The 15496-nt window shown below is 34.5% G+C and overlaps 1 protein-coding gene across 1 annotated transcript in view; it reads left to right on the top strand.

Annotated features, from left to right (window-relative positions):
* Nucleotides 1-4051: 4051 nt before the first annotated feature.
* The window catches only part of LOC149807847 (uncharacterized), a 149675-nt gene continuing 138230 nt past the window's right edge, over nucleotides 4052-15496 (top strand). Inside the window, exon 1 of the mRNA XM_089971378.1 lies at nucleotides 4052-4113. Coding sequence (XP_089827504.1) covers nucleotides 4067-4113 — 47 coding nt within the window. The 5' untranslated portion in view covers nucleotides 4052-4066. The remainder of the gene's footprint in view (nucleotides 4114-15496) is intronic.

Raw genomic sequence — 15496 nt, 5'->3', positions numbered from 1 at the left:
CCTTCGTAGGTCACTGTCATTGATGATGATTTATCACTGAGCATGAGCAAGATATGTCCGGTATAGTATACCCGTACAGATGACGATATGAGTAACCAAACTGCAGTTCAGCAATGAATTTTTGATAAATTTGCAACAAGGTATTTTCTTCTGATGGTAACTTGAATAAATATGTATTTTGAGTTGATAATAATATATATTTTTGCATAGATTGATAGTCTCAATTTAATTTAAGGATTTTCAACAATTATCCAACTTCTTTAAAATTCAACATTTTTCCAGTAGTCTTCCAACTTTCAACAGTTTACCAGCAAATTTCTAACTATATGGTATGTAAGGCCCGGGACATTTCGAATCGGTGTCCATAAACCGATGCACACCAAGAAGGCAACAGGGCGTCTGAAGCCCAGATTCATGGGTAAGTACAGTAGCACGTAACTACCAGGTTTAAAATTCGATATAGCAAGACTTTTGTGTCTACGTTAAGTTTAGATTTTAGTTACATTTATAATGCACTTAGAATTTATTTAGCTATTATTTTGTTGCATTAACAATATTGGTAGTTGAAGAATTTAAGATACATATATTTAATACTGTAATTATAGTAATTAATGTAGAATTTCAATTTCTCGTAGTACCGTTCGGAGGCCTAGTGGTTACAGCGTCCGCCTCAGATGCGGGAGGTCGTGGGTTGGATCCCCGCTAGAGTCATACCAAAGACTTTAAAAAAATGGTACTAACAGCTGTCTCGCATGGCGCTCAGCATTAAGAGATTATTGCCTGGTGTCAGGAAAATGTGAATGGGTGGGACATGATGCTACATATCTGCGGCATGATGCCCCAGTGCTAGATATCACTATAAACTGTCACACTGCAGATATCGTAACGATATGACTGATAACTGTAAAAGCTACGTTAACAATCCAAATCACACACACATACACACACACACCATATTTCTCTTATTATTCCAAAATAGCAATTTCTTCACTCCTAATATTTCATCTAGGATCAATTTTCATGAGTTTAAGATATATATTCATGTGACATTTAGTTTAGATCTTTGTCTTTGATACAAAGAGTGTTTGGCGAAGGTTTTCAGTTTATTATGAAATGTCAGTCTTTATCTAATATTTGGCTCTTGTCTATTCTCTAGGTTACCCTTCTTCTTATTCAATCTTTGGAATTGTATTTGATTCCCATACTCCAAGATTGGCCTAACCATTATCAAGTATTATATGGTTGGTCTGGCATTGTTATGATGAATACATTTGTTTTGTATCATACACATAAGATACTATAGGATTTCACAATTGTAACACGTTGTGGAAAGATAAATTCTTCATTACAAAGACAACAACACCAACTATAATAATTACGAATACAAATTTAAACGTCATTCCTATACTTCTGAACAGTAAATATTTAAGATTGTGCTATATGTTTAAATTCACTTACATCTAACTTGGAGTAAAAACGTCTGTTAAATGAATGAGATAAGCCTGTTTTCTGAATGCATTCGTATATTTTAAAGTGATTTTCCTTCACATTATTATGTTCTCAGCCTCTTTATACTTGATTCTAATGATTGATTGAAATAAAACACGTATGCAACTTGATAATTTCACATTTTAAATGTATCAGGTCATTTTTAATAAGCATAACACTGAAATTCAAACAAGTTTATTTGCCATATTATTAAAATTGAAATAAGGTTATTTGCCGAATATTGACTGTTTCTCGGAGGTTAACGTCGTCGGGTCAGATGATTCGATAGTCGGAACGATCTATTATGACTCGTTAGGTTTATTTAAGAACATTAAAAAAAATGAATAATCTTTTCTTAAGAACATTCGAAATTGAATAGCAATTATTTTAACTTGTTTATCGTACCGCTCCGGTGGCCTAGTGGTTAGAGTGTCCGACTCGGATGCGGAATGTCGCGGGTTCAAAACCCGGCAGTCATACCAAAGACATAAAAACGGTACTAAGAGCAACCATGCTAGGCGCTCAGCATTAAGAGGTTAGTGTTAGGATTTGGCGGCCTTGTGTCAGGATCATGTGAGTGGGTGGGACATCATGATACGTATCTGCGCCATGATGATCGAGTGATAGCTATCACTATAAACTGTCACGCTGCATATATCGTGGCTATATGACTGAACAGTTCTTAAACTTACATTAAAAATCCAAATCACACACACATACATGTTTATTTATTTTATATTGAACCGATAATAAATTACTTGATACGATAGTACTGTTTCTCGCATAATATAGAACAATTAGAAGTCTCCTAGAACCAATTATTATATTCTCTTTTGAGTTATTTTGATTTGATTTTCATGTGATGTGATGTGATGTGAATTTGATTTTTAACGTAGCTTTAACAATTTTTCAGTCATATCGCTACGATGTCTGCAATGTGGCAGTTTATAGTGCAGCAGACATGTAGCATGATGTCCCACCCAGTCACATTATCCTGACACCAGGCCGACCAGTCCTAACACTAACCTCTTAATGCTGAACGCCAAACGAGGCAGCTGTTAGTACCATTTTTGAAGTCTCTGGTATGACTCGGCCGGGGATCGAACCCACGACCTCCCGCATCCGAGGCGGACGCTCTAACCACTAGGCCACCGGAGCGGTCTGATTTTCATGAAACATACATACATACATACATATATACATACATACATATATACATACATACATACGGATGTCCTCAATATATTTGTAGATTTGTTTCCTTGTTTTGGCATCTATGTTTGCATTATGTGTGTATGTATTTAAGTACGAACATATACATTGATGGATATATGGGTGGATAGATACATTGATTTTTTGTTGCTATCTATGTTTTCTCCACGAGTCTACATACGTATGCTCTTGTTGATTCATGTTTATATGTACACACACACACACACACAGAGAGACAGATATATATATATATATATATATATATATATATATATATATATATATTCACGAATGAATGCATATATGTGATTATTTTGAAATTATGTAGAATCAAGATATTTAAGGAAACATAACAGCTGTCAATACAGAAGCATTTGGATATATATATATATACACACAGAGAGACAAAATCATATCATTTTCTATATCCACCAATCCATCATTTATAGATCCATATTTCTATACATATATACAAACGGAAACTGAATATAATACACATATGCACTGACCAATCATATAATGTTAATATATATATATATATATATATATATATATATATATATATATATATATATATATATATATATATATATATATATAGTCTACATTAGAAAAAACACATATCCTATCAGAGGCATCTTATCAAGTCCCTGTTTCTTGTAATGTTCCACCTTGAATTAAACCTCAGCTAAGATTATAAGGCAGATTTTCAGTTAGCTATATTAGGGCCTACAATGAAATACTGAACTTAAAATAGGATTGGATACATCTTGCAAATTTGGACAATTTGTTAAATGAGCATCTACTCTAGTTGAGAACTTTAATTTGAGCGAAACCGGGACTTATGTTCTTAAAAGCTATGTGATACTCCGGCTGGTTATATCATTTTAGTTACTCTGTAAAACAAATTTATTTAACATACCCTGGCGGGCAAATGACTTATACTGCAGATGACTACATCCTACTATATTTCTAGATAGAAAATGTGCCCATGTTGAATTAAAAATTGACACAATATGGTCATTGCTGTGACTCATTATTGTGTGACAGTAGGCGCAACCTTATATTTCTAATCAGCATATGGTACAACTCCAACAATGGTCAATTTAATGATGGGAAGATTGGCTGAGACATCACGGTACGAGGTGTGCGTTTTCTTCGGAAAGATGTAGTAACTTAGATAGCAAATGCTAATGAAAAAATGGAACTATGGATACTATGTTTATAATATCACCAACACGTTTCCAATCATTATACAGACCTCGTGGGAGGATAATAACAAGGAAGTTAGTGATAAGTGTGAATCGAATCAGAATGACTCTAACATTATCAGTTCTGTTTATCTCCGCGGATTAGGAGTTAATATATGTACAGTATTAGTCATATAGAAGATCAGGGTGTGGAGAAGAAAAGGTAAGTTGAATTCAAATTATACATTGTCGTTTGAAAATCAAGTACTATACTAACTCTTATATAAAGCAAATGAGGATTTAATGTATGGTAATTAGCTTTATTACTTGCTTCCTAAAGTGGTTCGCTGGTGATATAATAGTTGACAAGGTAAACTTTACTGGCTGATTTCTGTATGGATGTGTTTCAGCAAATTTTGCATTATATTGGTCGTCAAATCAAATGTGTTAGTGATTTTATGACTTTGGATAGACGTGAATGAAATGATCATTTATTCCTGCTCGTTTTACCCCGTATTGGGAACTTACATGTTATGCAGTGCAATATATCCTGACCAGGTTTTGATATGTTAATTGTACCTACATCTTAGCGGATCGATCATATAGTTATGTGCGTCGGGTCTGTGAATTTAATTGGAAGTGGCGTCAAATTGTTCCTGCGTGATGGAGACATGGTGAATATACAACTGGAATGAACTGGTAAATAAGTAAGTTCCCACTGCCTGTCCGCGTTTATACAAATACACCCCTTCACTCATATACACCTCTAAACTGCTTTTAGCCGGTACGACGTCATACTTTTGATGTTATCCTTTTAACGTCAGCTGCTTTCACCATTTTCAGCCTATATACAAAGCATCGATATCACACGCTATTGTTTAGTTGGAATTAGATTATATGGGAGGCAACTCATGAAATCCAATATATGTCGCTAGGAAAGAGAATGGAAATAACTGATCGATCCCCTAAGGTTTATATAGGGTTAACATATTGGAACCATGGATAATGAAGATAAAGAGTTTACAGGATGATCAAGTCAATCAGGCAGCGGAAAAGATTATGTGTGTGGATATCCGAGTAAGTTTAACATTTACAAAGTTTGGGGGTTAGCTTGCCAGGCTTGCGATCGAGAATGTTTTTTTTTTCTTCTTCAATTTAACTAAACGATCAGCCTGAGTATTATACTAGTGTGCAAGACACTGTACTCCAATTTACTCGGCACTAAATAAACTACCCGTGTTGCCGTACCATCAAATGGCTTATTATCGTCAGCGACATAAACCGTGGACTCTGTCTTTATCTGTAGAGAAAACATTTTTTATGATTAGTTAAGTACAATATATTTCGTCCAGAGCAAGTGCTGTGGAATATACACTATTGTGAACCTGATGAGTGTAGTACTATGTGTGTCTACAATGGGTGTGTAAACAATTACGAAAATGTATCTGGTGAAACATCAGAAAAAATTATACATTCCAAAACAATCTGACGTCAATGATATATCTATATATCTATTTATCTATCTATCTATCTATCTCTCTCTCTCTCTCTCTCTCTCTCTCTCTCTCTCTCTCTCTCTCTCTATATATATATATATATATATATATATATATATATATATATATATTTGTCTATCTATCTATTTATCTTTCTATCTATCTATCTATCTATTCCCTGTTACGGGTAATTTCATTGTTTCAAATGTCATAGTCTGACCAAGACAAGCTGTTTTTGTATCCTCTGCTACGAACTGAGTAGCTGTGGTTCAGGTTTATACGCGAGAGGGTTTTCACACTTAGAATTAAAAACAATTTGCAAGAGATTAATGCGTTATTCCATATTCTCGTGGTATATCATGTATCTTACCACACATATTACGGAACACTAAATACACTTAATATAAACACCGAAACAATCATATTCAATTCTTCTATTGTTTCATAATGTGCAAGATGAAGTAAATATGTATAGTGTTTGAGCATTGAAATTATTTTGTATGTTAAAGGACTGATTTCATTATCATTATACACTTACATCATTTTTCAGTCACGTACGCAGTTGTTTGCTACGCAAGTATGATATGTCCCTTGAATTCCCTACCTTGCGACATCAAACCAGCAGCTATATTGACCAATTTACGACCGGACTATATCAATTAGTAATAAGGTCAATGAGTAATTTATTTTATAATAGTGTTAATCTTTTCAATTCCATGTAATTTCTTTATGTTTTGCTCCTACTACTTTTAAACTCCTAGTCATAATAATAGTGTTTTTAGAATACTGAGCAGAAACATAATCGGATTAATTTAACAACAACTTATTTAATAAGAGTTTGAATTTGAGTGGTATGTTGTATATTGTACATATCAGCACAACTGCATTGATGTTGCCCTTATGGCTTTCAAATATGTCTACTTGAAAGATCGTAAGAGCGTACGAGCCTGGACCATGTGTGAAACAACAAAGAAGGAAGCTGTCAAATTGATTTGTCTGTCAAATTACTCTGTTGATAATGATTACAAAGATCTGCAAGAACGATCATGCACCGCTAGTTTCACCATGCGCGTGATGAGCTTGAAAATTGCTGTGAGGACCCAGCAGCACTTATTTTGTTCACATAACTATCTGTAGCATCTAGGATATTGTAGGTAAATTCTACTTTATAAAACCACTGCTTTAACTCTGCAATATTGTGTAACAAGATATAAGAAAAGCATTATCCCTGGCAAATGGTGGGTGGCTTAATAGCAAGAATAAAGGCGTCATAAACATTTGACAGACCCATCCATCACTCCATGTATGTATGTATGTATGTATGTATGTATGTATGTGTGTGTGTGTGTGTGTGTGTGTGTGTGTGTGTGTGTGTGCGTGCGTGCGTGTGTGAATGTATGCATGCATGTATACATCCGGTTTTGCCTTATTAACACAATCCGTCCACCAAGCTACTAAAAATATGAATGTATGAAGCCCAATTCTAATAATAATGCCCGAAATGTTTACCTTATGTTCAAAGTTAGGATGAGAGACCACACGCAGAATGCAGTGAAATACATAGATATCTAGTTATCTTTCTCGATATGTCATTATATATATCTGTGATCAAAGCTGAATTGTTTAAAGTCGCATTGTACTGAACATAAGTTCACCCTCTTGTCGGACTGTACTTTTCAGAACGAAAAATGAAAGAAAAATACACTTGAAACTGTAAGTAAAACAATTGCTTACATTAGATTTAAGCTACACGTAACTTTCAAAAATATATTTTTATCCAATTAGAACTAGTTGTCCCCAGATTAAAATGCGTTTCAGAGGGAACCAGGAAGTATCAAACTTGGGGTCAAATGCTCTTTATTCATTTAATACTAAGTAATAAGTATTTCTTGTACGTACACAATATTTTGGAAATTAGAGTTTTGCTAACATCACTCGTTGCTGTCTATGGATCTATTTTAAATCAAATATTATATTGGATTGAACATCGTTTACATGGTCACTACATTAGAAAACTTAGCATTTTGTTTTTACTTTTTTCGGTAAAATATTCACTAAATTTTTTATTCATCAGCTAAGTATCCACCTCAAATAAAATATACTCACAATTTATGTATATTAGAAATATTTAGTAAGTCCTTACATCATTTAATAGAATAAGGGGCAGGGTGGAGGTGATTTTAGACAAGTATTAAATTTTTTACGAGAGGGCGATTAAAGATCTGAATTTCACTTTATACGTATCTGCATCAGGTTTGTTTCTATAAGGATGTGTACACACTTTATAATGGATTTCTTATTAAAGCAACACGGACTGAGTGACCTGGTGTATTTGTAGGTTGTCAGCAAGGCATTAAGACCTTTACACCCCGACATTTCGGGTGGGAGTGTTAGGTTGAGAAATGAGATAGCAAGGAATAAGCGTTCTAACTCTACTTATCTTTTGTTGATATTTCAGTTTTAGCCAGAAATATTGTCAATCACTAAATTCAACTACTTGAAACAAGAGATATATTGCAAATGATGTATATCACCTTAAACTTACTTTTATCAGTAGGTCAGTAGGGGATAACAAGTACTAGAATGCCAGGACGGTAACATAGTATTATACATAATCAAAGGGTAGTTGCCTAATCTAATGGTTACTATTATTTTTTTTTTATTTCAACATTTTTGGTAACGTAATAAGTTGTTCGTCTCTATCCTACCATACATAATATGTGATTTTCTTCCTTAAGGATACAGTCGAGTAAATAAAACCAGACAAATTCATATGCCCTCACCATCTGCTTTGACAATTTGTTCTTCACAAAATGAGTTTAGAGGACCGTAGGTTGATCGTATAAGTGTTGCTTACGCGTGCTGCTTATTAAGGTGTATTAGTGAGCTAAAATAATGGTTATTATATTAACACGTGACGGAATTAACTCATCAACATCATTGACTAACTACAATTGAAAAAGATTCCCGGCCATTTGTTATTTAGTGACTAAAAAAAAACACTATATCTATCCACTAAGGCAAGTAGGTTACGACAGACAGCATTGCAACATATCTTCAACTGGGAGCTAAACCGTATTACGAAGTGACAGAAGAATTTAATCGATACAAATGTAACATGTAAAATTGCCCTTCATATGAGAGTAGCGTGTAGTTTCCAATAATCCTTTATTAATATAATTTAACTGGAACCAATAAACTCAGCATTATATCTCTTATGCAGTGAATGACATTAATCATTACGTAAGCATTGGAATATTACTTATATTGGTATATTTTGTTCTCGGGAAAAGAGAGAGAGAGAGACTTGTTGAAGTAATGTGTTCTTACTCTACAATATGAACGAGGTCAGGAGATCAAGAAAGATAATGCGTCCTAGTCTATGGAGTGCTTGCATACCTGAATGTTTAATGATTGTAAATGGTAAAAAAAATCTTAACCGTGAAATCTGTTCTAGGCCAAACTTTGTTAGCGTAATTTTAGAGTATATATATATATATATATATATATATATATATATATATATATATATATATATATATGGTATTGTTATGACATTATGGATTCATCGTTATCGCACATCAAGACATGTAAGGCTATCTGTATATCAGTACATTTACGAATATTTAATACATCCGGACATTTAAGACTATTCAAATTCACTCGGAACATTCTATAATTTTGGGCGTCAAATTCAAAGAATTAAAATTATTTTCCATGTAAATTACGATATGTTAAGTGTATCTTAGAATTTTACTTTGGAACTTAAAGATATAAATTATTTTTAATGTTACTAAACTTATTTCTTTTATTTCTTTATGTTACATGGTTTAAGACTAATTGGGGTAAGAGATGTTGTCCTTGTAGTTTCAAAATATGGATAACAATACGCCCGCTTGAAAGATCGTAATAACATAGGAGTATGAACCATGTGCGAATAGACTAAATGCTTTTAAGGGTCTATTTCTGACTCGTTACATTTTTGGTAATGAACACAATCATGTAAATACATTAACTCACTAGCTGTCATTTTCACATTACCATCATTGGGCCTAAACAAAGCTGTTGGGTCCAGCGTCGTCAGCAGTACGTATTTTCTTGACACGAGTATATGTAACATTTCCAATCATGTCTATATTCCCACAATCATCGCTATATACTCACTTTATTAAATAAACTTCTTCAAATTTGGAATATGGCGTAGCACAATATAATAATAAAAGGAAACAAAGTGTCATCACAAGCTAAAGTTCTTTGCCTTTGTCGCAAGAATAAACTCTTTATAAACAATTTACTTCCCCAACCATATTGCAATTACTCAGTCTATGTACGTATGTGTGTGTGTGTGTGTGTGTATTTATTTATGCATGCATGCATGTCTTTATGCAGCATCTTTTCCTGTATTTATAAACGTGTTCATGTCCATCGATTAATCAAAGTATCAGATTAACGTAAAATTATATCATGCCCCCGTGATGTAATATAGATCATATGCATTGGTGCACTATTTACTATGTATTTCAAATTCACAACATACTACTACATTTGTAATATGAACATAATGTTTCCCAGTTAAATTAATATTTCCACCAACCTCCTAAAATAGAGAGTGCACGTACACTAATTCACGTACCGAGAACCAAACTTACAAAGTTAAATTCATCGTGAGGATTAGAGAACGCGTGTGATTTTCCTCAAAATACGTAGATAACTAATTATCTGCTTATATTTCAATTGGAGTGTCCTATAACACTGCACGGTTAAATGAAGGAAACCTTTTCTGTAACATAGTGCTCATCCACAACAAAAATAAAGAAGCAAACATGAAAACAAGTTTCGTAACGTAGTCATAGTCCCATTACTTTGTTAATTCGTCTTTTCCTAATTATAACCCTTTTTGTCTGCAGAAAGAAAATATTTCAGAGGGAACATGGAAGTATCAAGGCTGGGTCAAGTGTGTTTTATTGATTACAAACCGGAGCAGATATCTCTCAGACTGTGGTTATATTGACATTAGGCCTACATTAAGATAACTAAAACTATTTGAATTGTGAGGATACCCTATATAGTAATTTAGAGATTTGTTTGTACCAACATTGCTGCCTATAGCTAGATTCTACCGTATAAAATGACTTAACGTGGACTATGTAACTCGTTAGCATACATATATTGTAAAGTATGTCATGCCCTTACATCAGAAAAGTTTGCTTGTTGGCTTTATTCTCACGTTCGAGTATACAATGGTCAGTGCAATATTAATGTAATAAGTTAAATGCCCATATTAGCAAACTTTATGCGGTACTACCGACACCTTGATTACATCCATACACAATTTGAATACAGACGCAGATTTCCCAAACAGGTTTGGGTGGTGGGCGTGGTGCCAAGTATGGGGATAGGCTATTAAAGAACAGTATTTCATTTCATACATGTCTGTGTCACAGTTATTTCATTATAGAGGTGTATCACCTTTATTATGAATCTGTTATCACAAGCTATATGGCAGGGGTGCACAACTCGATGTCCGCGGGCCGAATCCTGACCGCACACGTGTTTTGTCCGGCCCTCGGGTCAAATTAAAACACAGAAATCTGGCCTGTGAACAGTAATTATATTAACAAAATGTGTTTGAGGCCCTCGAGCGGTCTTAAAATGTGCAATATGTCCGTTGGTCGAAAATGGTTGTGCACTCCTGCTATATGGACTGCACTACTTATTTTAAGATTTCGGCAAGGTTTACAAACCAATTCGCATCGATATTTGGGATAGATATGTAGAAGAAGATTTCATTCAGTAATATTAAAATTCTGAAAACATAATTCAGCTCCTCTAGACGTCTCAAAGTAAATTATCCCAATTTGTGTTGATATGCTGTAGAGGTAGGCAAGATGGTGATGAGCCAGCAGTCTCTCGTTATATCACAATAACATCATCCAAGATGATTTGGGTTGAATTTATTATAATTCCAAATTAATGTTTCAGTCCAAAATATTAGATTTCACTTTGTAATTCCAGCATAATAACATTATTAAAAAATTACTCCACCAAAATAAAAAACTGAAGACATCAATAATGATTATGATGCAACATGCTACAGCAAAAATTAGTCATTCTTCCAGAAAATAACATTATGTACTTCTCTACTTGATCTATGTCACAATTATCATTTGTTGAACTCTCTATCAACTCAATGAAAGTGTCCATTCTAGAAAAAAATTTCGAAATTGTAACAAGACAAGGTGTATTACTAAACTTATGATATAAACTGTGGTAAACGTCAGGCACAATAGTTCCATCTATGCTAGAATATCAAAGTCCTTAGCTCTGATTAAGATAACCATTATCTTGTTTAACCAATGACATGTACATAATGAAATGAATTTGGAATAAGGTCATGTACAAATAACAATTATAAATAACAAATAGCGATTACGAAAATTCAACAAAGAATACTAATTAAATATGCATATCAATGAAACAGAGTATTAACCGCCCCGAAGGAAAGAATAGTCAGCGAGAAATCATTATAGGCTAGGCGTTCCTGATACGAAAGGCTAGGTGAAGAGCAGATATGCTCAGGAAAATGCTATACGCTCAGCATATATACGCGTGCTTGGCAGCATTAGAATCCGACCGCCAAAAGAAAGCAAGAGGACTTTGAGTAAATCGTCCCCGTCTTGGGTGTAAATAATGCATTGTACGTAAGCCTACAATACTATAGAATCAAACAATTTATGTTGTAAATATACTCAACAAACAAGCGCAAAAACAGATGAACAATAATGATTCTGTCTTTTACGCACACACAGAGAATATATATGAGTTTTTAAGGATCTGTCATCGGCATATGGAACTGAATGACTCCATTTGATGTTTGTATATGTATTAAAGAGCGATGAAAGAGACGAGTGACCGGTCCGTTGCTGAGAGGCGTTCCACTCAAAGTGGATTCTGCTATAGCTGTGTTTACAATGAAATTGGAAAGACGTTATTACATTGGACGAGCTGGTGTATAATCTCTTTATCTCACTGTGAGCAAGCTGTATTTTGACAGTGTGAATATTGGTATTAACGGAGATATTTGAAAAGACAATGTTTTCTAAAGACAATGTCAATCTAAATTGTATCGTATACATATGATGTGCCAAAGAATAGCTCGACAACATAATCATGGTTTGGTAGATATGGTAAATATGGACATTTGTTGAATGACACCGAACTTTAAACATTTTTACACGACGACTTAGGGCATTACAACATGCGATAATGACTAATGGACACGATGTTCTTCGAAACGTGTTCCTCTACCAAAAAGTCTCAAACAAGCCCTAATATAGGCAAAAATGATGCGTGGATTGATGCTGGATAATTAGTGTATTTGTCGCCAAGATTTAGGACGTTTTATGTGCGAAGAGTCCAACCACCTGACGACACTCAGTGCAGCGTACAAGCACCGGTCTTAGGCTTTCATTTGTTGGCCTGTCACATTTGCATTGCTTTGGGTGGTTGTAAGAACCTCTGCTGACGTTTCATATATGCTAGAATAGTAGGAATCGACCCAAACACGCACTCGATGGCTGATATTTGCCTGTATTGCAACGTTCCATGTCAGGTGGGAAAAATACAACACACATGAAGACACCCAGGTTCCGTGCGTACTCGCCGTTAGGCATTTGGTTCACTAGACAAGTGGCAATCAGCCCATATATTCGTATGTAGTGTCTAGGAAACCACACGGCTGGAAAAGATCCGACCGTCATCAGGAACTATCTGATTAAAAAATGGCTAATTAAAGGCCAAATTTAACCCAATTGTTTAAATTGGAAGTTCCCTATCAGTCAAATAGGTTTGTGTCACATATTTATTTAGGGCAATTCATTAAGTTTCAATTGTTTTCAATTCAAATAATTTTACAATTTTGTGAACAAAGTGTACGTTTAATTTTCGAAATGAGGTCAAAATGACTTCCTAATAGTTTATGCGATCAAAGTTGGATATTTGAGATGACATGTTTAGACCGGTGACCAAGTGGATCATATCTGAGGTTTTATTTTCAAATATGGTTACTAAAATGATTTTCATCCAAACAGAACACCTTAGGCAATGTATAGCAATCACATAGTCTGATCCTAGAATAGGCACATTATTGAAGGAAGCAGATATAACATTTCCTCTGATAGCCAATGTATGTAAGGAATGTTGTTCTCTCATGTTTATATTTTATTTCTCAAAATTGTATTATCTGAGACGAGGGTCATTGCCTCTTCATGCCTCCTCCCGCTTTAATTCTGAATCTCATCATCAAAGGTTTGATTATGTTTTCTAATAATTGTGCTATAACCAGTTCTATAATTCATGCAGCCATGTCAGTTGCAAAACTAGACCACGAATGCTGTGTTTTTGGTTCTGCCCATCTTGACATCATAATTCTAGTTTTGTGGTTTGCTTTCTTGACAAAAATCATAGTCCTCGCCTATCCAAATAGGTTTTTTTTGTGTCTAATCATTTCTTTGTTCTTCTAATTGTATATGATCATTTCTCTCAAACTGGAGATTTCAAGAGTATTGTACAATTATACATAGTTGAAGACGATCACTATGTTTGCCAGATCTGCTTCAAACAAGCACAAAACTGGCCTGATTTTACTAAAAGTAAATGTTCTTCGTATTTGCTTTGGTCTGGAGTGAAATTAAATCCTGATATATCATATATTCTTGAAACATCTTCATATGAAGAACAGCAGTTGATGTTGGTATCTGCCAATCATGTAGCTTCAAATAATTTCCCAATGATATTTTAGGGGGAAAGTTAGGTTTAACGTTGCACAACGTCATGTCATCTCTGTTGACGTCATTTTCTGGGCACATTCAACTATTGGAATTTAAAAGCATTTAGATGGACGACTCCTTTGTGGGCCACATTGCTAATTTTGCCAATGTACTAAGGCTGGCTCCTGGTAGCTGTCCTTTGTAAATATGATCTTCGATCTTGGATCCGAGTTCAGTATCAATAGTGAATGTATCTACTTCCCCTCGTCAAAAGAGGGTTATTGGCTGTCGATCTGTTCAAAGTGTTTCTGGTGTTTATTCCCACTTAGGTAAGACTTCCACACAGCGCAACTATGTGTCAAAGTGCAGATCACCCATCACTTCTAAACTGCAATATTGCTTGATTTTAATTTAGCTGTCGTTAACTCCACCTTTGTGATTTGCATCAGTATCTGCTATCGTTGTCGTGCTCTTGAATGTTTCCATATTGTTAAGTTTTCCTACCGTGCTCGTGGCTTCTTTTTCGCACGTCAAAAGATTGTCCACGTTTGTTCGGTTAGTGTTAGAACCCATCGTGATCCTCACTAGTTTTGTTATTCAAGCATAAATCCACTTATCGGAAGAATGACTACATACTATTGTAGACGCGAGTCACTCTTGCACTGGCGCCTGGATTGGTTTGTCCTCTTTGGTAAATTAGACATTCAAGCATAGTGAACTGATATTCAGATCGAGATTATTAATGGCTTCTTTTTATTTTAAATTTGATATAGGCTGAGGTTATGGAAGTTGAAACAGAATGAAAGTATACCCATTATAATTCTTGTATCGTCATCATCCTATGTGGCATGGCAAACAGATATGGAACATTCGAAAATATCTCAGTGCATCAGTTTTTACCCTTTTTTTCAGCTATTAATCACAAATGTCCAATTATGTGAGTTTAGTCTTAATTCTTATCCTTGATCTGAAAGAGACCACGGACATTGAATGGTTTTTGACGTATCATACTACCTTGTTCATGCTGTGGCGTGTAGGAAGCAGTATTGCCTTGGCTAGTTTTTGCTTTCACGAATATTTCTTTAAAATTGTCTTCATTGGTGTGTTACGTGTTTAGGCTCGAATAAACAGTAACACAAGAATGAGTGTACACAACAAGCTTTGGAAAATATAACACATTATTTATTTCCCCCGAAAATTACTAAAGAAATGGAAAAAATAAGATCTTACGGTTTAAAGAATAAAATCCAAAAAGAATCCAAGAATAAACCAGGAATACTATTTTAGGTGTCCCAATAATAAAAGGTCATAATGATTTCAAGTTCGAGTCCCGACGAAGAAT

The sequence above is a fragment of the Sinohyriopsis cumingii genome, chromosome 1 (genome assembly GCF_028554795.1).
Source record: "Sinohyriopsis cumingii isolate HCF-2022 chromosome 1, ASM2855479v2, whole genome shotgun sequence".
NCBI classification, from domain to species: Eukaryota; Metazoa; Mollusca; class Bivalvia; order Unionida; family Unionidae; genus Sinohyriopsis; species Sinohyriopsis cumingii.
The sequence above is the reverse complement of the archived record's forward strand: the minus strand, read 5'-3'. Positions and strand labels throughout refer to the sequence as shown.